This window comes from Bison bison, unplaced genomic scaffold, assembly GCF_000754665.1.
Source record: "Bison bison bison isolate TAMUID 2011002044 unplaced genomic scaffold, Bison_UMD1.0 scf7180017864043, whole genome shotgun sequence".
In the NCBI taxonomy this organism is placed as follows: domain Eukaryota; kingdom Metazoa; phylum Chordata; class Mammalia; order Artiodactyla; family Bovidae; genus Bison; species Bison bison.
This window is the reverse complement of record NW_011494615.1, coordinates 5,442,877-5,468,679: the sequence shown is the minus strand read 5'-3', so window position 1 is coordinate 5,468,679 and position 25,803 is coordinate 5,442,877. Positions and strand designations below refer to the sequence as shown.

Below are 25,803 nucleotides of genomic sequence, written 5' to 3'. Positions count from 1 at the left end.
AGGTCATCGAAGGGAGGAGGGGTCAGCCTGACTCCTAGTCCACAGCGCATTTCCTCACATCCCTGTTCAGGAGATTTAGGAGTAAGGAACCTGGGTTCCAGGCTGAAGATTGGAGGCAAGGGTCCCTGTTTAAAGCCTCTGTGGCCACATGCTGTATTATTATTTTTTATCAAGTAAAAGCAGACCTAAATGTGAGATAGCCTAAATGGAAAGCTATTGTCATAGCCCTTTTATTCCATGAAATATTTCTTCAGCCTTCTCTGCAATGCTGTAGCTGCTTCTCCTTGTGGGAGAGGAGGAGTAAACACTTTTGATAGACTCTCTGGTGGCCACCACTTCTGGTTTTACTAATTCAGGTGGGAGATTGGCATGTTTCTGAAGCTGATTTTCACTTGATCTCCTAGGGCGGTAGGTTTTTTTAATTGGCTTTCTGTACTCAGAGAGCTTCCCAGGTGGCTCAGTGGTAAAGAATCTGCCTACCAATGTAGGAGATGCCAGAGATGTTGGTTTTATCCCTGGGTTGGGAAGATTCCCTGGAGAAGGGCATTGCTACCCCCTCCAGTATTCTTGCCTGGAGAATCCCATGGACAAAGGAACCTGGCGGGCTACAGTCCATGGAGTGGCAGAGTCAGACACGACTGAGTGACTGAGCATGACAAAAACAACCCAGAGTGTGCTCATGAAGGGCTTCAGAGATGACCTAAAATCCTTGATATCACCTGTAAAATATTACGTTCATGAGCATACGTACATTTTTCTAAGGATAAGCTCTCTAGTGTTTATCACATTATTCTAAGTTTTCATGACACTTGAACGACCATGAGCCACTGTCCTAGCGGGAAATAAAATGCCAAATGTCTTTCTCCCTTGTCGATAGCTGTTGTAGACACAATGCAGTCATACCTTCTACTGGTGGTCCCCAAATTTGGCAGCTTAAAAAAAGAAAACAAAAAGCTTCTCATCTCACAGTCTGCAGGGTTCAGGAATGTGGGAGTGGCTTAGCTGAGTGATTCTGTCTCGTGGTCTTTCATGAGGCTCCAGTCGGGCTATCAGTTTGGGCTGTAGTCATCTGCAGATTTGGTGCAGTGGTCTTCTCCAAGAACCACTCACATATTGCCGGCCCTCAGTTCTCTGCTGGCTATAAGCTAGAGATCTCATAGTGATGGGGAGCTCTCTGTAGGCTGCCAGGTGTCTTCAAACATGGCAACTATCTTTCCCTGGAGCAAGTGATCTGAGTGGGAAAGGAAAAGGGTCCCAAATGGAAGCCCGGTGCTATAAGCTGATCTTGGAAGTGACATATATTCCCTTCTGCGGTATTCTTTTAGACACACAGACCAGCTTTGCTGCACGTGGGTGGTACCACACAAGGCAAGGGTCCCTGGGGGCCACCCTGTATTAACAGGAGATTACCATATTCTCTGTTAAACACAAACTCAAGGGCACAACAGCAATATGAACTTTCTCGAATATGTATGGTAACATAAAGACGGGACCCACTAGGGAGCCTTTATCTGTATAATTCCAGATTCTCAAATGATCATAACTACCCAAATTGTTAAGGTACACGAGATAGTAAGTATATTAACTCATTTATAAAACAAATGCAAGGAATCCAGCATAAGGAAATTAAGTTATAGACATATAATTTTTTTAAGCTGGTCTTTAATTTAGCATCCTCATAACTTATAAACAGAGGTAATAAAACCAGCTTTCTTTGCCAGTTATTAAGTCATAGAGTAGTTCAAACAGGTTCAAATGTCAATATACTTAAGTAGGATTATTTTTCTACTTGAAGTTAAAATAGGCATTTATAGAAAAATACTTCCTGATGTTTATACTTTAGAAAAACCCCAATTTCTTTTAAAATTAGAAGTGTTCTTGAATATTTTACAAATGTACCTTGATGGCTAAGGGATGCACGTATGTGTGTGTGTGTGTGTGTGCTTTGTCATAGGTGCACAATCCAAATATGCAGATTTATTTGGGGATTTTCCAAAAAAGGCTTTTCAAATATAGTTTGAGAATTTGGGTATCTTGAAATAAGACCAGTTCATCTGTTATTTGAGAACTGAAATGTTTAATTCAGAGCACACAACAATTTAGTTCTCAAATAATAAATAAGTGTACTTTTGAAGTCAGAAATATTTGAAATATAACTCTTCTTTCCTTTTGGCAAGCATGTCAACTTATTTTATGATTAATCCTATGCAATGTTGCTTCCTTTAGGAAGGTTAAGTAGATAAAGCAATATATTTGAGAAGGACTTGTTTTGCCTAGAGGGTAATTTCTGAAGGATATTTATATGTAAATAGGGATTTGAGGAAGATTTCATCTTTGGTTTTCTTCATGGGGAGCCAATGACGAGGTTGTGAGGTACCACCTGGCTTGGGGGTAGCATGTGGAAGAGAATTCTATAACCCATTAGGCAAAAACATTTTTCTCCTTTTAAACAAAGCCCTTTATGTATATATCTGAGAATGCATATACCTCACAGCTCTGAATGCTGGGCTTAATTACTGTGATAATTTTATCTTTCTCTGCTATTAAAATTTGTAAGTTATTAATGTTTCTTTTAATACACACACATGTGTGCACATGCACACACATACATTTTAATCAGTTACTGAATCATAACCCATAATTGTCTTTGTCTTTATGAAAAGTGTGGTGGATGGATGATGAGATGATTTTTTTTTTAGGACCTTTCCACAAAAATCAGGAAGATGCTCTGGAGATGGGTTTTTAGAGAGCATCATCTTTAATTTGCACGTGCCTTAGTTTTTAGTTCGAAGAGTTTGGGCTGCTTCCCTTACCAAATGCTATTAGATGAACAAGTCCAAAGAGGTCAGCATGTCTTTGATAGCTCCTTCAAAGACGTAGTCAAGTCTCAGTTATTCAGAATCAGCCAGAACATCCTAAATGTAATTGGCCTATTTCCAATATCAAGAGCTGAAATGTAGCAAAGTATTAAATTCATCGTGGATATCTGGCATAGTATCACTTTGTTCATATACCAAGACTTGGCTTAGACTTGACTCTAGTTGGTTGGGAAACCCAACTAAAGGAAGAAGAAGCAATGGGATATTTAGCTTTCTTTAAAGAGATCCTCCTAGGAATAATGTCAGGGGCACATCATTTGTATTTGTTTTCCTTTATAAAATTAAATATCAAATTACTTTTCTGAAAAGCCTGTTGCTTAATTGGCTATGGTTGCCTTTTATTAAATAAACTTTTTGCACACTTCATCTTCAGGATGCATGTTAAATGCATAGGGGTTAAAACAGAAAGTTTTAGAGATGCCCTCATTAAAAAGCTCAGACCACTGAGAAAAGGACATTATGCCCAAATCTAGCCCTTCAGCTCATGGAAGGAAATGATCTCTCTGGTAAAATGCAGCAAGAAACCAGCATCCTGCCAGCCTCTGTGAGAGGTGGTTACATTAATAGCATTTTTAATTCAAAAATTCTATATTGAAAGGTCATTATTATTTCTTTATTTTTATGTTATTTTCTCTTAAAAATGAGCATGTTCAGTCTCTTTGATCCCTTTAGGAGGGGAACTTACTCATCATTTAGAATATCCACACATATGTTACCTGTGTTTGTGGTTAAAATCTTAGTGCTTTGAAAACAGTTTTATATTAGTTCCTAAGCACAGTATTTTGTATTTTACAACTGTTGTACCATATTTTGTTAAGACTCCTCTTTTTGCTTGTTAAAATTTAATTTGATCCCCCTTTCCCCAGCACCTAATGATAATGGAATTTTATCTTCCTTACGTTGTGTATTAAACTCAAGATAGCAGAGACATGAATACTAGAGAACAGAAGCTAAAAGGAAAGTGACTGGGTTTTTTGTGTGAAACTAAGATGTATTAGATGGGTTTGATATTCTTTCCCGATTAGCTTCGTTTTATTCTCACTTGCTTTCTGAGCCCCTCCCTCCCTCCCTCCTTCTTCTGCTAACTCCCTGCCCTGGCATTGGTTGAGGACATCGCTTCAGTTTTGAGAGTCTCGCAGGTCAAGTGTTTGTGTTGTGAGAGTTCATCGGGGCCAGGTCCTAGCTTCAGGATTGTGGTTTCCCAGCGCTCCCATCCTCGGGCGGATCGCGCCAGGCCTGCACGCTCTGCCTTCACCCACACGTGGCCTCTGGTCCAAGGTGGTGGCTGGGTCTCGGCTGCCCGGAGGACCCACTAGCTCAGGGCCTGTGGCTCGCAGGCCTCTGCTGCACTTTCATTCACAGCGCCTCTCTATTCTCCTCCTGACCTTGATGCTGACTGGGCTAAATCTCTCTGAAACCTGGAGACACCATATGGGAAAGTTGACACTTCTAACTCTAACCTTTTTGTTTTTCTTCTTCTTTTTTTTTTTTTCTAAAAATGCTGCACAGTTTCCTTAATTTTTTTCCTCTTGGAGGAAAAAACAGTTTGAAAATCAGGCCAGGATTTGGGCTCCCTCAGCGTATCCTGAACATCTGATCCAATGCCTTTTTTTTGTTTGTTTTTCAGTCAGTTTGCTCCCAGGAAAGCCTCTTTGTGGAAAACAGGTAAAAGGAAATTTGCTTTTTCATCTCTTTAAAGGAACAGAGTCTGTCACGTGTGTGTTGTTTATTCATATATATATGCCATGTATAAGTGTGTGCTTGAATATATGTATAAATAAATACATATATCTATGCGTGTACACATATATATGCTCACATATATGTTATTTAGCATATCCAGAAGCTATTTAATTTGGGACAAAAGTTCTCTCGGTTATTTCCAAACATAGCTTTCAACAGTTTCCGTATTTAAAGTCTCAACTTCTGGTCCTAACAAAGATATAATTCTGTCACCTTTCCCAGGCGTTAAAAAGTATAAATGTTGAGACAGGAACTTGCAGTTTCATTGGCTTATTGAATAGGCTGCTAACATCCTAGTGTATATGGTATTATTGGCCACTTTGTGGGCCCCTTCATTGTATGTAGCTACACAGATAATAATTTGAATAATATTGTTTTATGTTTCTTATTCTAAGTAATCTACTGGTTTTCATAAAAGGCCTAACTTGGAAAACTTATCTAAACCGATCTAGTTTGTAGAGTGTACCTGGCTGGGTGTTAGTAGGGGAAGGGATGGTTATGACATGAATGGGTTAAAACATTTATACAAAGTCTTGTGTATAAGAGCAGAGGTTTTCAAATTTAGCATGTACCTTTTAAAAATAGTTCTAAACTGATACAGATATTAAAATGCTCCATTGATTTAATTGCATATTTTCAAGGGGAATTAAGGAATTCCACATTAGCTGTACTGATCACATTAAAATACATCACAATGGGCAGTTTGGATTGGAAATATGGTTTCCATTTAAAAAGGGGTGGTTAATTTCATTCCAGGTGTTGGCTTAATAGGCACCCCTATAAAATTGATTAAAACGGAGGCTATTTGATTAAATTCCTGTACTTAGAAAACTTGAACATTAGAGAGGATTGGTTTAAAAAATGCCATCATTCATATTAGCAGTTAGAAATCTTCAAGTAACTTCCCTCAATTGAACAAGCTCTTATAGAAAAAGGGATGCGAGTAGTGAGCAAGTCTTTACAAGACATCTAAAAACATCCTCGAAAATCCATACAGATTTCAACAAATATTCTGTATTTATAGTAAATTAAGAACCCCTGAATTTTAACATCTTAGGCATGATTCTGAGGCCAAAATTCTCTGTCCTTACCCAGAAGATGAAATGAGCATTTAGAATTCCGTTTAGTAGGACGCTCATTCCCTAGTTTTATGGCCAGTCGTTTTCCCTGCTTACTCCCTAATCTTAGTCATTTATTTGTGTTTTGTATAAAAAGACTTCTTGTGCACTTGTGTCCCTAATATTCAAATTGGAGTTTATTCATATAATTGGTCACTAATACTCATTGCATATGTTAAGTCTTGACAGTCCCCAGAAGCAAAAATCTGAGTAGATTCTCTACAAAAATAAATATATTTCTTGGGTACCTGCCTTTGAAAGGTCGTATTTCGTGATGCCCCAAAAATAAAGAATAATTTTAATATTATCCAAAGAGAAAAATCACAACTGATACATGCAGTTACTTAAATATCTCTTATATCTGTGTCAGTTTCTTTGATTCTCCTCTCCTCTCCCATTCCCTCTGTCTTTTCTTCCCTTCTTTCTCCCTTGTCTAGTATCAGTGCCTTAATCCTAGGGTACGGACAAATCAGGCTGCCATTCATTTATGAGGGCAAAATTCAAATAAACTGTAGCATATGGGGTTGATCCGCAAGACAGGTGTGCTGTAGTGGGCTCACATCCATTTGACCTAGGGCACTTAGCACCCTTAGATTTCATATCATAAAAATCATGTTTTTCATTTCCAGTAGGCTCTTGGAAGACAGTAACATATGCAGTGAGACCTATAAGAAAAGACAGCTCTTTCGGTTGGTATGGTTTCCTTTTTTAAAACTGTGTTTTCAGATTATGTGCCGGAATCAATGTTAACTATAAGTGTATCAGTGTAAACTATCTCTGTTCACGAAGGAAAATATGTTTGGTTATTTCTTTGTAAAGCTTGTTTCCGAGCTAGTGTTGAAGCTTTATTGGGGCCTGTAAGACACAGGACTGGCAAACCATGGCTTGGTCTACAGTCTTTTAGGGTTCTTCCTCTGATTCTCTGGGTTTTTCTCCAGGGTTGACTTTGGGAATACACTGACTTCACATTCCCAAATCAACTTTGCTAAATTACACTGAATGAATATTTCTCTGGCAGGTTGCAATTGTATATATGTTTCCAATACTAGAATACAAATCCATGATAATGCTATTTGAATAGTTGATTTTTCGCCACTACTATCCATCATAATATTTCAAACAACATTTTTTCAAGCACAGATTTTATTTCTAAAGAAAGATATGGGATTGTCTCCAATTATAATGAATTACATAAAATCTAGATCTGTGTGGGGTAAGGGAAATGTGTGTGTGTGTATATATATATATATATAAAAATGTATATATATATAAAGTTTTATACGAGGCTAGAGAGTGCCAGAGAACTAAAGGGTCTATAGCCATTCTCTCATCACTTTATTAAATGTATCTCTAGCATCCATTGTAGGGCAGTGGATATACTGTGCTATGTGTGTGTGTGTGTGTATATTGAATACCTCACACATATATTTAATATGCTAGTGTTTTTATGACTATTAGGATTCATCTCTATTGTAGGAAAGGCAAAACAAACAAAACAATAAAAGTTACTGACCACTTAGAAGGAAGAAAATACCACAAAAAAAAAAAAATGGATTCTGGGCTTTGAACGTATCTTTTTTCTATAAATCTGAGCTTATGACCCCAACATCAAAAAAGTTCATTTCTTCTCTTTACACTCTGGCAGAAACAAAAAACAGGATCTGTTTTTTTTTAAGCTTTTATTTTTCTAGGTTGAACAACATTTCTAATACCTTCCTCTTGTATCATTAGACAGTTTATTTTCATACTTGAAGATTAAGAAAATAACCTTGACATTTTCCCTTGAAAGCCCAGGAAAATACTATGATTCACCAGTGCTCATACAGTCACACACCATGGCTTGGTTTGTTGAGACCAGTAGAGATACAATTCTTGACCCCTAGAGGCATTTAGTTTTGGGGCTTCCCTTGTGGCTCAGCTGGTAAAGAATCCGCCTGCAATGTGGGAGACCTGGGTTCTATCCCTGGGTTGGGAAGATCACCTGGAGAAGGGAAGGGCTACCCACTCCAGTATTCTGGCCTGGAGAATTCCATGGACAGTACATGGGGTCGCAAAGATAGCCCCAAATCTGGATCCCTAGCCAGAACTACCTTCTACTAAGGTCAACCATCGCAAGTATAAAATTACCAAGCACAGACTCAGGAATGTGACTTAGTATAAAGCAATCCACACGCTGATAAAAGTAATTCAAAGTCTACATCATACCTAACTTTGTTAAAAAAAAAAAAAAAAAGCCATGTTCAGACATGAAAGAAAATAAAAATTATCAGTTACATTACTCAGCACAGAAGCAGAACTTAGAGTACCTGCTCTCTGACTACTCTGGGGTCAAATTCTATATAGTTACATACAAGAGGGTCAGTGCCTCTTGATGACCAGATAACGCATTATCATCATCTTCCTGATTCCCAGTTAGAAGGGAATCAGGCCTGGGCTTAGGAGTGATGGGAAGGCACTTGTGGATGTAATCCCTATGATCCCACACCCAAGTGGATACGCAGTTCAACTCTGGACCTCAGCCTGCCAGTATTAAAGTGAATGATGAATACAGCAATAAAAAAAGATAATTTCTGGGTATCGGTATCTAGAGACCATAAATTAAATGCATCATTTTAAATCTCATTAAAACTAACTCTCTAAAGCAAAAGCTTAAATTCCGCTTTTGAAATGAATGGACAGATCTTGACTTGGGTTGAAGATTTGAGCCAGTGGAGTGAAGGTAGGAGTGAAGGAAATCTTAGGTTGCCTTATTGGCCAGGGGATGAAATGAGTCTTAGAAGAGCTACCCAGTGTTTTTGAAACATGCCAAAATGCTCTGAGGAATGGTGGCCGACACCTCCTTTGCAGAGAAAGGCTCCGCCACACTGGCATTTAAAGGAAGTCTGAATTCCTCCTCCCATGGAGGTGAAGAGTTGATGCAGAGAGGATAATTGAAGCAGAATTGGTGATGATCACCCCCGTATGGAGAGTTGCCTTCTGACACATCCTGAATGCTAAGGACCACCCCAAATCTCTTCCTATAATAAATATTCCATATTAGCAACAAGTGAGATTATTGTCACATCCCTGGTACATTCACTGTTGCTAAATAATACTTTAGTTGGGCTTTGTCAAGGGTGGGTCAAATTAATCAGAATTATATGAGCAAAGATTGAAGCTGAATTTAGAGATTGAAAGGGAAATAATCATATTTTCTCTACTCAGTCTCCTCTGGGCCGCTTGAATTTCACAGGTGTTTAGGGACTAAAGTTACCTGGCCCTTGGTGAGTGTCTGATACGTCCTGCTCATAAAACAGTCTTCTTAAACAGTCCTTGTTTCTAAAACTAGCCCATCCCTGAGGTACTGAACACAGAGAGGATGTTTGTAAGAAAACATTGAGAGAAGAGAGCAGGGTGCTGAGTGCTTTTTGTTTTGTGAGTTTTCTGTTGCATTTCCTCCCTTCACTGTGCAAAATCTTATGACAAACTAGCTGTTTCATTTTTATTATCTCTTGGATTCATTGACCTTCTTAAGTTTTCACGAAACGAAAGAAAAAGTTAAAGCAAAATCTGAAATTTTCTGTATGCCTTCTGTCCAATGTGGCGGGTGAGTGTTTCAGTCAGATCTGTGTTCTTTTAGCATCTCAACAGTCCATGATTGTCTTTAGAAGAATATTAATAAAGCCACTGTTCACATCTTAGAGGTTTGGATGAAGATTTATGTCACATCACACAGTGATATGAAATTAGGGGTTATATGTATTGCCTATGGTTTTTGTCCTCTTTATTTATAGTCCATGAGCATCTTAGGATATTTTGATGATCCATAATTTCCAACTGCAGAAAAGGCTTTGAAAACGGTAACCAAGTTATTCTTTCAGCAATTGGAAACCAATGAAAATGCAAATTTCATCAACTTCCTCTGTGAAATACATGCAGTTTTGCACACTGCTTAGAAAGGCTCTCAAGTCTTCAAAATTGACTTCTGGCTATTGGATCTCTTCCAGTAAATTCAGTGTTTTTCTATTTGAATTTTGAACAAATGTGTCATTTCACCTATGGAGCGATTTTGTTATTTCCATTGATCTCGTTGGAAAGTCTCATGTCAGTGTGGTGTTTGCACTGTTGTTGTTATTATCACAAGTTTTTCTGCGGGAAAGGGATAAAGGGCTCTTTCCTCTGCCCATGAAGGTTAAACTCACCGGGCAGAATTCTCACCATAGGTTAATAGAGGAATTCCTGTGATTTCTGTGCCATCTGCCAAAGCCTTAATACATTCAGATCTATATCTCTCATGAAGTTCGAAACTAAATTAGTAAATGGCTTCTTTGGAACTGTGCGTTCCATTTTTCCATGGTCCAGTTACTTAATGCTAAAAAGAAAGAAGTCTTTTTCAGTGGGAGTTGCTTTTAGGTTCATTCAGCATCATAATTGCTCTCAAACATCGATTCACTATTGATTTGGGTCCAGAGAATGTACCCCCGTCTCTTCTCTGCATGGGAGAAGTTACCAATTATATTTTATATCCTATTGTTCTCGGTGCTCCTTCACTGGCAGAGGGATTTTGTGACCTTTCTCAGTTTGGTTTTTCTGTGTGCAACATGAGCGTTCTGTGTGATGTGTGACCTGTGTGTACATCAGTGAGGTGTCCGTGATGTCCCTGGTGAGGCAGCTGGTCCCCTGGGAAGGATTGACAAGAAGGGTCTTGCCTAGATGATTCTTACAAGAAAGGCCCCGCTTGGTGTCCATTCTGCTCACGGAATCTAACGTTGTCCCATGCGTCTTTCTGGTGGCCATGCTCCAGGGGCAACCGAGATGGCTCAGGGAGAACTTCGGGAAGCAGGCAGAGCAGCTCCGAGAATGAACTCAAGTGGCCTGACCACCAGCGGGCCTGGAGCAGCACAGACTCCGACAGCTCCAACCGCAATCTCAAGCCGGCCATGACCAAGACGGCGAGTTTTGGGGGCATCACGGTGCTGAGCAGGGCTGAGAGCACGTCCAGTAGCAGAAGTACCGGGAAGCTGTCCAAAGCAGGTAGTTAGTACTGAATGGGTTTATGTGCCATGAGAGTTTCTGGCTTCCATTCCAGCTGTGTGGTCAGTGCACTCTCTGAGTTCCCTGAACTAAAGATGATGTGCTGTGCTGTGCTTAGTCACTCAGTCGTGTCCGACTCTGTGACCCCATGGACTGTAGCCCTCCAGGCTCCTCTGTCCATGGGGATTTTCCAGGCAAGAATACTGGAGTGGATTGCCATGCCCTCCTCCAAGGGATCATCCCAACCCAGGGATCAAACCCAGGTCTCCCACATTGCAGGTAGATGCTTTACTGTCTGAGCCACCAGAGAAGCCCATGATGATGAGCTGAATGTTATTAATCCTTGGGATAGCCCAAAAGTCAGGAGTTGCCACTGAAATAACCGTACTGTTCTCATGAGTCGTGTGCCTGGGGTTCATGATTGAACCCAGTTCTTATCTTCAGTTTCCTTCTCTACAAAATGTAAGTGATAATAGAATGTTATTCTCAGTCCCCTCGGTGAACTGTTGTAATTTTAAATTTGATCATTTATATAAAATCAGTTACTGAGGCACCTGCACAAGCCAAGTATTTAACCAAGGTTAGCTATTTTTTACATTTAATATTATGCTTTATTCTTTAAAACTACATTGTCAGATAATTACAATATTAATTGTTTCAGTTCTTGCTCTGGTTAACTCTTAGTAAATGGCTCAGGCAGTAAAGAATCTGTCCCAGATTTCATTCTTGGGTTGGAAAGATCCCCTGGAGGTGGAAATGGCAACCCACTTCAGGATTCTTTCATGGGAAATCCCATGGACAGAGAGCCTGGTGGGCTACAGTCCATGGGGCTGCAAAGAGTCAGACATGACTGAGCAACTAACACTTCACACTTTACTTAGTATGATCTGGGGTAAGTTACTTAACTTATTTGTTTCCTCATTTTTAAATAGGTCTAATCATAGTACCTATATTGCAAGTTATTGCAAAGACTAAGAATTAATATACACAAAGAAATTCCAATCATGCTAGCAAGTTATAAGCCTTCAATAAATACTAATTCTTGCTTATTTTTATTATTTCTTTTTAATGTTTTGCTGTTCAGGAAAAAGAGCCTCAGAAAGTTTTCATTTACAAGTAGCTGCTGCTGCTACTGCTGCTGCTAAGTCGCTTCAGTTGTGTCTGACTCTGTGCGATCCCATAGACGGCAGCCCACCAGGCTTCCCCGTCCCTGGGATTCTCCAGGCAAGAACACTGGAGTGGGTTGCCATTTTATTCTCCAATGCATGAAAGTGAAAAGTGAAAGTGAAGTTGCTCAGTCGTGCCCAACTCTAGCGACCCCATGGACTGCAGCCTACCAGGCTCCTCCATCCATGGGATTTTCCAGGCAAAAGTACTGGAGTGGGGTGCCATTGCCTTCTCCAACCAAGTAGCTAAGTGCATGTATCTCTTTAACGTTTTCCTATTTTTTTTTTTTTTCTTACAAGTGAATAGTGATCTTCTGACATAGTTGGTTCAGGTTTGCATGAACAGTCTTTGAGACATGCACAATGATGAAAAATCTAGGAGAACCATTAACCTGAAACAACTTACCACTGATGGACACATAACACCGTGGGATTCATAGCAGTCTACAAAATATCCCTCATGGTCTGCCCTTTCTAGCTCTTCTGTCTCACAAGTATCCCTCACCATCAGTTTCAAATTATTTTCAAATGGCCACAATCAAAAAACTTGGAAAAAAAATCCCTGGAAGCTGACTGAGTGACCATTCAGTAGCTCTCCATGAACTTTAAGTTTGCCATGTTAGCATGGAATTGTTTTCCTTTGGTTTTGATTTTGCCTTGGAAGTTTGGAGGCCCTGACTCCCAGCTAAGGTTGAGAGTTGAGAGTTGTGGTCCAGGGATGCGTCTGGAAGTCAGGATACACAGCTCCTGGATTCCTAGCCTGGGTGTGGAGAGTGGGAGGCCAGGACCCCAGGGGAATGGTGAATGGGCAACACCAACCAGAGGTTAAAAAACATGCAACTCTCCACTGTTAATACAGTCCCAACCAAGCTTCTCAAAACTGCTCAGAGACTCTTTGTGAAATCTCGGCTCATTATGCTAATGGCTTAACATAATTATGTTGTTGACAAGTGCTTCGTAAGAAATTATCTTGTTTTCCTATATAGGCAGAAAATTAATAGTGTTTAGTCTCAGCCACTACTTTATATATACATACATGCATACACACACACACACACACACACACACACACATCCTGCTTCTTGGAAAGTCAGGTGGGCCTGCACTGCCTTTTGGCATTTTTATTCACCATTTGGTGAATTCTTGGTTTCTTCCTATAACCAATTGCTCTTATACCCCACTACTGCAGCAACTGGAGTCAAGAAAATCCACCGTGGTGCTTGAGCTCTTGTAAACTAAGAAAGGTTAAATAGTTTTAAATCTCCTTCAAATGCAGAAACCAAGTACCTTAAATGGTGCACTTAAAAATTCCAACACACCCAAAGAGCACTTAAGATTTTCAAATTAATCGTTCTTCTCCACACACCAACCACCAGTCATCTCCAAAGCAGAGCTCTTTGGAAACATTTAAAACACTTCAAGAATGCTAAAATGCCATGTTCTTTGAAGAATGATTAGAAGCTGTAAGTGCTTCAGACATTTTTTTTTCTTTTCATCTAAGCATCTCCATTTGAAAGCCTGTCAAGGTATAGGAATGGCAGGAAAAAAAAATTATAGGAGATCAAGATAGGGTGTCAAAACAAACTTACAATCTCCCAGGATGGTTTTATGAAGCAAAGCTGTCAATTTTGCTGTCATGGAGCTTCAGAATCACACCAGGTTTCCAGTTTTGTTTTTGTTTTTTTGTTTTTACTTTATTGTTCACAGTGGAATGGCAAGCTCTTTTGACCTTTTCGAAACTCAGTCTGGAGACATTTAAGTTCTCCTGCTCCTCCTCTAATTACATACGTTCTAGCTTCAAATAGATAGTAATGAGATGCTTTCCAGATGGGAAATACATTTTCCTACATTTGGGGAAAAGCATGTTACTGAAGTCAAAACGTGCAAGCACATCCTCTTGAGATCTGGGCTGCATTTCCTGTCTTCTACCCTCTGCCCTACGCATGGCCATGGTCAGTTACCGGGGGCCCAGCAAAGGTCTGTGGAGGCAGCTGATTTCAGCACATCCTCATGGGGAAGAGGACTTGAATGGCTGCAGCCCCATTCTCTCTTGGTAGTGGCAGTGGGGTTGAGAATTAAGAATACCGTGTCATCTGTCTCTCTCCACACTGGCAACACCATGTTGTGTGTTTTTATTTTTTGGTTGGTTGTTTGGGGGGATTTTTATTTTATATTGGGGTATAGTTTACTTAACATGTTGTGTTAGTTTCAGATGTTTAATTAAAGTGGTTTAATTACACATACACAATTTATTTTATATTGGGGTATAGTTTACTTAAAATGTTGTGTTAGTTTCAGATGTTTAATTAAGGTGGTTTAATTACACATACACACATATCCTTTCTTTTTCAGGCTCTTTTCCCATGTAGATTATTACAGAGTGTTGAGTAGAATTCCCTGTGCTGTACAGTAGGTCTTCGTTGGTTATCTATTTTTATATAGTAGTGTGCATCTGTTAATCCCAGCCTCCTCGTTTTTCACCGTCCCCTTTTCCCCCTTTGGGAGCCGTAAGTTTGTTTTCAAAGTCTGTATGTCTGTTTCTGTTTTATAAATAAGTTCATCTGTATCAATGGCACCCCACTCCAGTACTCTTGCCTGGCAAATCCCATGGACGGAGGAGCCTGGTGGGCTGCAGTTCATGGGGTCGCTAAGAGTCGGACACGACTGAGCGACTTCACTTTCACTTTTCACTTTCATGCATTGGAGAAGGAAATGGCAACCCACTCCAGTGTTCTTGCCTGGAGAATCCCAGGGACGCGGGAGCCTGGTGGGCTGCCATCTATGGGGTCGCACAGAGTCGGACATGACTGAAGCGACTTAGCAGCAGCAGCAGCAGCAGCAGTATCAGTTTTTTAGAGTCCACGTATAAGTGATATCATAGGATATTTGCCTTTCTGGCTTATTTTACTTGGTATGATCATCTCTAGGTCCATCCATGTCATTGCAAAATGACTTTGTTTCCTTCTTTTTTTGTAGCTGAGTAATATTCCATTGTAAATGTACCACATCTTCCTTATCCATTCATCCACTGATGGACATTTAGGCTGCATCCATGTCTTAGCTACTGTAGATTGTGCTGCTGTGGACATGGGGTTGAGAAATAAGTGGGTAACCTCTGTTTCTTTCCACACTGGCCACACCATGTTGTTTGACTACCGTCCTGCCCTCTTGATGTCAGAGCAGGGCTTCTCGACTTTAGCTGCATCGAGATCACAGGAGAAGTTTGTTCAAGCACAGACGGCTTGTCTACAAACCAAACTTGAGAAATAGCTGCTCTGGAAAAGTAAGACTGCCTTCTGCTTGGTTTTCACAAAATTGACATGACCTGGCATCTTATTTTCTGCTTGCAAGGGTATCCTTGCTGTTGTCATCTTGCTGGTCTGTGCCCCAGGATATCTCTGGAACCAATCCAAGACACATCATCTTTCCATCACTTCCTTTTCTTTGTGTTAATATTCATCACTCTGCTAATGCATCCTGGATATCCTTTCCCTTGTTATTTCAGAAGTTTTAGTTCAGAGTTCCACTGAACTCTGATCCCTGGTTCTGGAGACATTTTCCTGGATTCAGGAGGAAAAAGTTCTTTTTCCTGTTCAGGGTCCCTGTAAAAGAAAAATTGTCCCTGTTGAGTTAAACAGGCAAGAAAGACTTTACCCATATCTAATCCAGTGAGGTCAAGACTCTTGGAGTAGGAGAGAGAAACTAAACTCAGAAACAAAGACAGGAGAGTCTGTAAGTGCGCTACAGAAAGATGCTAGAGGAGCTTACATAGGTGATGGGTCAATTTAATTAGACCCCTTGTGTTTACTGATTGGTGCAGAGACTAGCAGAGAAAGACACCATTTTTTTCTTGAGGATTATACTTCAAAGGCATGGCTCCCACATCCTTAAGAAAGACCTTTCCTGGTTGTAAAACTGGTAAGAGACTGGGAGAAGATTTGCATCTTAAAGGAACAAAGATGCTCTATGAAAAGGGAGGAAGGGGGCCTATAATCAGGAAGAAATCTATCTAAAGCATGTTAAACTAAGGGAAACTTCAAGGGCATCGTCCTCATCTCTACTCATCCTTTAGTCTGGTGACTTGTATTTTACAAAAGAAGACATTGAGATCTAAAAAAAAGAAGTCACTTCCGGAGGAAAATACAAGGAATTCTGGCAGAGCTAGAGCCAAAACTCCCTCCCTGGGGAATGAATGGTGCACTCCCTTCTCCAAGGGAGTCTGCCCCTACCCTTCCCTTTCTGCCCCAGCCTTTCCCTGGATTTCCTTTTGTCTGCCTTGTTATCTCTTCCCCGGTCTCTTTCCATCTTTCCCTTTTCGTGTGTCCCTCTTGCGTGTTCACCTATGGCTGTCACCCTGGAATCTTCTCTCCTCACCTCCCACCAGCTGCCCCTCCAGGTCCAACTTCCGACTTCTGAGCAACCCATTGTGAATAGTGTTGCGTTTCTGGGCAGTATCTCCTGGAACTTGATCAGGCCTGGTGAGGGCCCTGGTCCCACCGGTTCTTGCTGGAATGACCCTAGTGTAAACACGTCACCTGTAGGCTTCAAGCGTGGTCCCTGGAATTGTGTTGCCTCTGTTTGAACTCAGACTTCTCCACTGCACTTGGGAAATTTACCTAGTATCTCTGAGGATCAGCTCTCATCTGCAAAGCACTGTTGCTGTGCAAAGTAGATTAGATAATTCATACAGAATTATCAGTGTGGCACTTGGCCACGCTGACATACTGGTTAAATATTTGCTGTTGCTATCATTAAGTCCCTGAAAAAAGAAAACACAAACCCCTCTCAGTGCCCAAAGTAGTAAAGTTCTCAAATATTAATTTTTTATTAAACTGTGATCATTTCTACTCCTGTGCCTTTTTTCACCATTGGTAGCATCCATTTTTAATCAAGAACTGCCATTAATTCTGGCTATATGTAGAATATTGCTTTACCTGATTCTAGATGACTGATATTCAGAAACTGTTCAAAGCTGGTTAGACACCAGCCAGGCTGCACGATCATGGCTGAGCCATCCCTTCAAAGACTCTCGCTGGTTCCATCTTTGCCAGTGTTGAGAGTTTAAGCCGAATTTACTTTTCCTTCTTCTCTTTCTTTTAACCTGTGGCCCCTATATTTACCTCATCTCGTCATTGTTCCTATTGAAGCTGCTGCTTTTTCTCAGCCAGTAGAAGGAAATGATATTGCCTGTCAACGATCAGTGGCCATCTTCCAAAAGCCAAGGTGAAATCATCTTTTGGATTTTATAGAGGCACATCCGTCTATGTGTATCCATCTCCAGCACCAACACACATGCCCAGGCTGGGCCTAGATTCTTTCTTGGGCCCCAGTTTTTCTCACTGTCTAACCCATCTGCCTGGACGCAGGCTGAATCAATTGTGTGTGACCTTCAATGCCTGGAGGCAGAAAGTGTTCCTGTATTATTACTGCTGTTGTTGTTGTTGACTCTTAAGTGTCAGACTTGGACTATAGCCCCACATCATAGACGCAAGTCCACAGACACACACTACAGCTTGCAGTGAGCAGCGACTTCAGGATCAGGCATGTTAGCCGTGTGCTCCCACAGCTACCCTTACCATTCCCACGTTTCCCTTTAGATCCTTTCTTTTTTCTGCCCATATGTTTTTTAAACTAATTTTTATTGGAGTATATTACTTGACCATGTGTTCGTTTCTACTGTACAGAAAACAGAATCAGCCATACATATATTCCACTTCCACTTCCACTCTTTTGGATTCCCTTCCCATTTAGATCACCACAGAGCATTGATTAGAGCTCCTTGTAGATTCCCAATTAGTTATCTGTTTCATGCATAGTATCGGTAGTGCACATACTTCAGTCTCAGTCTCCCGATTCATCCCTCCCCCTTTGCACCCATATATTATTCAGAGCCGTATCACCATTAGTCAGATGAACCATCTTGAATTCACCTGCAACTTGATCATTCTGAATAATCAAAAAAGCACTAGAGATTCCCACCGAGAACCCTGGTGTCGGTCAGTACTGGGTCACGGTCAAATCTAGATCAGTCTGCCTAGACCACATCCCAGCTGGATCATTATCTGGCTGTATGAGTTGGCTTGAGTTAGCTGCCTTCTCTGTGCTTCCATTTCCCTCCCTGTGTGCACAGTCATAGTCCTTCAAATTACAGGTTTTATCAAGATGTTCACACATACTACGCACCCAGTAAATATCACTATCCTTCTAATTCAGGATAACTTGACTTTTATTTTTATATACTCTTATGTGTCCCTTGAAAGAGTCAATGAGAAAATAATTTAATTACACTCCAACATTGATAATACTCTACTTTGAAGGACAAGAAATGGTCTCTCTGAGAAGGAATTCGGCAACATAGTCATGACTATTTTTGCCCAATTCTGAATGTGTTCAATTCAGATAACTTAGTTTAAGATTTTAAGCCACTCTACCATGTTTGATTCGAATTTGAAAATAAATTCACACCTTGTATTCAAAAATAAAAACAAAAATATTACCGCACTCTCTAGTGGTCCCTTTTCTCTGCAGTCACATTATATTCCTCTCACTTATTTTAAACATTCTCCAGTTTAAGGGCATGTTTTAGAATCCTCAAAACAATCTTAAATATTCTTTATATATATATTAACCTCTAGTGACACAGAACAATGAATTTTTAATGATATAAATCAATAGTGTGGGCTAATAGATTTTAAAGTTTCTTATACTCCACTCTTACAAGCCGTGATGTCACTCAATCCATTAGTCTGAATCCACAGATGTAGAAATTTGGCTTGGTGCAGTTTCTCTCTGAGGCTCTGATTTAATATTCAGGGCCCCAAAACAACCACGGTCAAGGGCGCTGGAGCTGCCTGGCTCTGGTTGTTGGTGTCTCATGGACTTGGAATGTAGCTTTTCTTGTCCACATTGGAGGGAAAGGGAGATGATTAGCATTTAATTCCATCTCGGTGACTTCTGTACACTGACCCAGTTACCTGCGTATGTGAAAAATCGTCAGTCCACAAGTCCCCGCCGTGGTCTTGTGTCATCTTAAGAATAATCAGTCATTATCATAATGGCCAAGACCTCCTTGATTTACCTCTTGATCATATTAATAATGTGAATATGCAAGATCTGGTGCAGATCTTAAGTACTTCCTAGATCTTAATTAAAAGGAATGAGCCAGTTCTTCTACTCACATTTGAAGGGAAAGATCACTTCTGATTATGACCTTTTCAAAATTCAGGTTTATGGATGTTGAAGAACCAGTACTTTAGAACCATCTACATGACCGTGGACTCCTCCTTAAACTGCAGTCATTTTAACCTCCATCCCAGTCATTTTAACTTTTATATATTTATTTATTTGGCTTCAGTGGACAGGAATTTGAGCAAAGTCTGGGAGACAGTGGAGGACAGAGGAGCCTGGCATGCTGTAGTCCATGGGGTTACAAAGAGTCAGACACCAGACAGGACTTAGTGACTGAATAACAACATTTATTTGGCTTCATCGGGTCTTAGTTAACAGCATGTAGGATCTTCTTTGAATCAGGAGAGATCTTTCATTACAGTGCATGGACTCTCTAGTAGTGGTATGTGAGCTTATTTGCTGCACATCATGTGAGATCTCTGTTCCCCCAACAGGGATGGAACCCATGTCCCCTGCATTGCAAGGTGGATTCTTAACCACTGGACCACCAGGGAAGTCCCCAGTTATTTTAGTGTTGTACTCAAGCTCAATGAGACCTTTCCACATCATTCTTTACTTGAGGAGACAGGAATTTTCAGGCACTGAGTTCCGAGCTTTATGGTACCGTTTACTAGCTCATCACCCTAGCAGTGTGCGAGATGCCAGGAACTGAGGGCTCATTCTTCATCTCTCTTTTCCTGGGAATCTGATACATCTGAAAAATATGTGACAAATATTTCAATAAAATGTGGGAGAGGCATTAGTTAGTCTCATCCTGCAGCAGACACCTCAGATTCTTTAGTGATGGACTGTTCACAGTAAGGAGTGGTTTCTCTCCCCTTCTCCATGTGGAATGACTCATTGATACATGTCTCTCTGGTAGGTTCCGAGTCCTCCAGCAGTGCAGGCTCCTCAGGATCGCTGTCACGCACGTATCCGCCTCTCCAGAGCACTCCGCTGGTCTCGGGCATGGCAGCCACTTCTCCTGGCTGTGTGACCTACCCAGAGAATGGGATGGGGGGCCAGGTCGCTCCCAGCAGCACCAGCTACATCCTTCTTCCGCTCGAAGCTGCCACAGGCATCCCACCCGGAAGCATCCTCCTTAATCCACACACAGGTTTGTTCATCACTTCTCTTTGACTGAGACACAAGATCAGAGGTCTTGAATTTGAATTTGAGCTTTTGAATTTTCTATCCAGTGGTCTGAAAATTCCTGGGGCCTAAATGGTGGTGGAGGGTCTTGTTTTAGGAAGAGCAGATCTATAGAGAGCTGGAATCTGTATCTCAGTATCAATATCAATATTGATGTGGAAATCAAAATACAGATACTTTCCAGAAATATGTTTTTCTCTCTGGTCTGTCTTCCCTGGGCATGGTCTCCCTCATGTATTCCTGGGAGCTAAGATCAGAAACTGTTGAGTGATAAACTGTGAGGAACTCATTGAAAAATGGTTATTTCTCAGGCTAAATCCATGGTTAGCTTGTTGTTGTTCAAAGTGTTTTCACATCCAAGATAATTTCGGGAACTTGAGATCTCAGTTGGACACAGAGCAGATTCTTCATTACATAAACTGTCTTCTCATCTGACAATCCCACACGTATCCCACTGGGAAATAAGGGACAGCAGTGGCAAGGGAATACAGAGGACAGGGTCTTATGTATTTCGGGAATTTTAGGGTTAGGCTGGTTTTGGTGGGATTTGGAAAATTGCTCATTTCATGACTACTGTTTCTTTCATGATGAATGGGCATTGTTGGCTTTTGTTTTTTACTTATTTAAAATCGAAGTATAGTTCTATAACACTGTGTAAGATACAGGTGCGAAATACAGTGCTTTACAATTTTTAAAGTTTATACTCCATTTATAGTTATTGTAAAACACTGGCTATATTCCCCATGTTGTACAATGTATCCTTGTGGTTTGTTCACCTAATAGTTTGTACATCTTAAATTGCTTAGTACTTATTTAATTTCTCTAGTGCTCAGTTAACTTGCACAATAACTTCAGAGGACCCAGAGCACTGGGCAGATAGACTAATGAACACCTGCTCTGTGAGGGATACTTCTCAACCTGAGGCAGTTTTCGCATGTATCCAAAACCATTTGGCAATATCTGCAGATATTTTGATTATCATGACCTGGGGAGGAGGGGCTCCTACTGGCATCTAAGGAGAGAGACCAGAGATGCTACTACACATCTCCAAATGCATAGGACAGCCCCTGACACCAGAAGATTATCCATCCCCAAGATGTCAGTAGTGCCAGGGCTGGGGAACCCTGGGTTGGGAGGCTTGACATCAGTAAGTCATTTCTCTAGAAACCTTTGAAAGAGATGGAAAAAATTTTTGAATTTTCTCAAAATTTATCTGTGGTTTGGTTTAGATTATTCCAGAGTATTTCTTTGATGAACTAAAATTTTAAATGCAGCGCTGGTTAAGAATCTCATAAAAGTGCTGTGACTCCATGTTTTCACATGTCTAGTAATTAGGAAATTCAGAGATGCGTAAGCATTATAGTAAAATACTTACTTGAATAATTGCGACATTTTCATGAAAGCATATGGCACATTCTCAAGGCACGGTGTGTGACTGAGACATTTTGAAAATGCCATAAACTTGAGGGGAAAGAAGGCGTAATCATTTTATTGAAAACCATTTGAAAGCTTTCAGATTAGATACTTGTAAGGAGGATATTAGATTGCTTTTATTTTATCTGGATCATTGTAAGCACTATAAAGGAAATGAAAAGAAAACCAAGATCATATCCATTACTCTGGGCACAGATCAAAGTGTGATCTGATGCTGTCAGCTTAAATTCTTTCACTTTTAATTGAGATAGGGAGGGTTTGTAGACAAGAGTATCCACTAGGCGTAGTTTTGAGTGGTATGTTTTAACCAGAATTTCAGAGTGTTTCCAAAAAGCTCAACAGAGTATTTTTTAGGGGACAATGATTTGTAATGATAGCGTGGATGTGCGTGTGTATGTGTATATTATCATCTATAATCTTGTTTATGGAAAAGGGAAGACAGTGCTTCCTGGTGCCAAGTCCCAATTTTTATACATTGGCATGAGTAATTTAGAGCTGTTATTGAAATATCTCTTTTCCAAAAGAGTCCTAACTAAAGAAAAGGATCTAATAACACTATTGAACAGAGTCTCCAGTCATGACACTCTCCCTAGACCAGGAGGAAAATGTACTGAATTATTCTTGCCATGATGAGTGGTGAGATGTTAAGTTGTGATGTTTCTTTTTTTCCAGAATGTGTTTATTTTTGTCAGTTAAAAATATGCACAAAATCCCCTCCTGGTCTAGTGGTTAGGACTTGGGCTTGCCATGGCCCCACACTGCATACCTGGCCAGGACACTAAGATCCTGCAAGCTACGTGATACAGCCAAAAAAGGGAAAGAAAAAAAAGTGTACATATATAGATATATATGTGTCATATATCATATTTATGTGTGTATATGTGTATTTCTGGTGTGTTGTATGTGAGTCTGTCTCAGGCTGTTAATCTCTCTTTTTTTAAGATTTTTTTGATACAGATCACTTTTAAAGTCTTTATTGAATGTTATAATATTGTTTCTGTGAGGCATGTGGGATCTGAGCTCCCCAATCAGGGACTGAACCCATAATCCCTGCATTGGAAGGCAACATTTTAATCACTGGACTGTCAGGGAAGTCCCTATCTAATCTCTTACATGATACTACTATTAAAACTGGAAAGTTGCCTCCTTTGGGCTGAAATTCATCTTTCTCTGACATTGCTGCCCCCTCCTAGAATCCACACCTCTTACCCTTTCTTAACCCTTTCCTAACTACCTATCTGCCAATACATGATAGAAACGCAACCCAGAGCCTGTGACTCCTTTGCTTCTTGTGTAAATTGCTTCAGGGTCCATTTCCCAGTTACCAGCACATTCCTGAGCTTGCGGGGAGGAGCCACACTTGGTTATATTTTTTGCCTCCCTGGAGTGGATGATGAAGTAGCCTGAGGCACTGTGCCCAGATGTAGGTCCTCAACAATTACATATTTTTGAAACAGTGTCTACTATTCATCATCCCTGCTGATGTGGAGAGTAGAGCAGTTTCACATCCAGTGTCATATATCTGAGAATGTGCCTCATGTGTAAAATGATGATGGATAAAATATCTGTCTTAAGCAGGAAGAAGACAAGCAATGATTTGAAATTCTAAGGTGCCTGTCCATCATTTGTCTGCTAACTGAAACAAAAATGAAACTTCCTTTGTCGGCACAACAGACCGGGCTTTTACTTGACACTGAATATTTGGCAACTGAAACCAACCCATCCATATACATTCTTGTGGTTCCCCAGATACAACCAGGACTTTTTACTTTGTCTGGCTTTAGACTCAGCTCCCACTTGGTCCATTTCTAACTCTGGACCTGCGTTGACCGCTGTTTCTTTGCTTTGTGTGCATCTGGATGAAGGAATCAGAGGCTCTTTGCTCGAGAGTTATCTCTGGACCATGCCTTCATCCTTGCCAGGCAAGCCTGGGTTTGACTCTTGAGATGCACCTTCCTCCAGCTGTCTTAGACTCAGCGTCCTTCGGGAAATTTCTAGCCGAAGGCTCATCTTTGGCAGTTTTCTGTCAACGTGGTGCTATCCAGAGATGTCAACAGGCATTGGCATCCCTCACGCCCTTGTTAGTGTCTGGGTATGTTGTTTTGCCACTTTGCTCTGCTTTTGTCTGGCTAAAGTTCAGGAGCGTGAGATGCAAGAATGCACCATCTGCAAGGACTTTGACTCTGAGCTGCCTTTGAGGGCTGGTTAGTTCCGAATGCTCCTCGTGGGCTTCCATAATGCTCTGTGTTTTGTTTTTCACAGGACGTCTAGAATCAATTTATCTGAACTTCTCCTGCCTTGAGCTTGAATGCGCCATGAATTTTTTTGTGTGCTGTCTAAAAACATGTCTTTGCAAGACCTGAAGTAATCTTTGCTTATCCATAACCATCAGCTTCTTTGTCATTTGACTGCTCACTTTTTAAGAACTAGGAAGGAAAACATTTTTCCCAACATACCCTCCCTTTCTTTATAAATAAATACCCTTCTGCCAGGTACATAGTGGCCATGCTTTAGTATGGGAAACCAAGAGCTTATAATTACTTTCTTTTTAGTGTGAACTGCCCCTGGATTCATTTCCTTGTTACCAGCCCATTTGTAAGCCCTTTCTGAGGAGATGTCCTACTGAGTTTTTTGTTTTTGTTTTGCATCCCTGGATAACAGAGCCTTGGTCCCATGCAGGGGCTCAGTCATTATCCATTAGTAACATAATGTGGGCTGCACATTACACATGTCGATGTGAAGAGCGGAGACGTTTTTCACCTCAAGGCACGTGTTTGAGAGTGGTGGGTGCTCTGCATTCAAACCCGGGCTCGGCTCATAGCCCTGGCTTACTGCTGTCACTACGCCCTCTCTACCTGCCAGGACCCGTGCCAGGCCTGCTGGGCACGCTTCTGCAATTCTGACGTGAAAACCTCTGCTAAGTGGGATAGTCCTAGAGCTCGTGAGCCTTTCTCCTCTGGTTTTCAGCTGCTGTCATTCAAACTAGCTGTCTGTACTCAGTCGTAATTGCACCTGGATTGGTGAATAGGTAGAAAACAGAGAGGCCATCAGAGCCTGATTTGAAAACCAAGAGTCACCTCCCGGCCCTCATAGGAAATTGTTTTTGGTCTCTTCCCTGGCATCTGTCTTGACTCTTTTTATTTTCCTCAGTTCTCTCCATTGTTCCTTGGTGAGCATAAAAAGCAATCTTTTATACTATGTTCTCTTTCCTGAAGAGCCTGTCCCCTCTCCCTACCCAAGTGAATTCTTCCCATGGATTGTAGCACGCCAGGCTCCTCTGTCTATGGGATTCTCCAGGCACGAATAATGGAGTGGGTTGCCATTTCCTTCTCCCTAAGTATGGTCAATTTTTCACACTTCCTTTGTTCTCACTGGGGTAAATCAAAAGTCTCAGAAATAGTGGGACTTCTCTGGTCCAATAATTAAGACTCTACGTTTCCAATGAAGGGGGCACGGGTTCAATCCCTGGTCAGGAAACTAACATCCCACATGCCACATGGTGTGACCAAAAATCCACAAATAGCAGTTTAAAAAAAAATCCAATTTAAGAAAAAGTGATAGAAATAGTAAAGTTCATTTTCTTTTTGTTTTCCATCTTTGCATGTTTGTGTTTATGTGTGTGTGTGAGCATAGAGTAAGGCTGACTTGAAAGTGATTTCATATGTAGTTGCTATTTTTTTTTTAATGTTAAGAACCTAAAATTTTCCTCTTACCTAGTAAGATACAAAATAGGAGGAGAGAACAAAGGATTAGAACCCCAAATGGGCCAGTAGATTTTTGTAAACTGAGCTATTTTTTTTCATTCTTTCTTGAATTGTTGGGTTTTACAGGCAAAAAATGGGTTGCAGATTTTTTTTTTTAATTCAGAAGAGTTATTTTGGAAAAAAGAACAATAAGACAATAAAACATAGCTAAAATTAAATAACAATGGTAGAGAAACAAGTGCTTATGGAGAACATTTTTTAAAAACCCTCTAAATTTAGTCATTGTTCTGTGACTACAATTCTAGCACATTTGCTTTTCTATCACAGCATGTTGTGATTAATTATGAAACTGTTGTTAGAACTTCTGTGATTCTGGCAGGTATGTTCATGAATATGCAGCATATAAAGTTACTTGTTGGATACACAC

At 40.6% G+C, this 25,803-nt stretch overlaps 1 protein-coding gene across 2 annotated transcripts in view; it reads left to right on the top strand.

Annotated features, from left to right (window-relative positions):
* Positions 1-25,803, top strand: part of ARPP21 (cAMP-regulated phosphoprotein, 21kDa) — a 163,863-nt gene that overhangs the window by 75,646 nt on the left and 62,414 nt on the right. For both annotated transcript variants that reach the window (XM_010835537.1, XM_010835535.1), the window contains 4 exons: positions 4,507-4,544; positions 6,370-6,429; positions 10,524-10,753; positions 19,970-20,203. In XM_010835537.1, the coding sequence (XP_010833839.1) occupies positions 4,507-4,544; positions 6,370-6,429; positions 10,524-10,753; positions 19,970-20,203 (562 nt within the window). The remainder of the gene's footprint in view (positions 1-4,506; positions 4,545-6,369; positions 6,430-10,523; positions 10,754-19,969; positions 20,204-25,803) is intronic.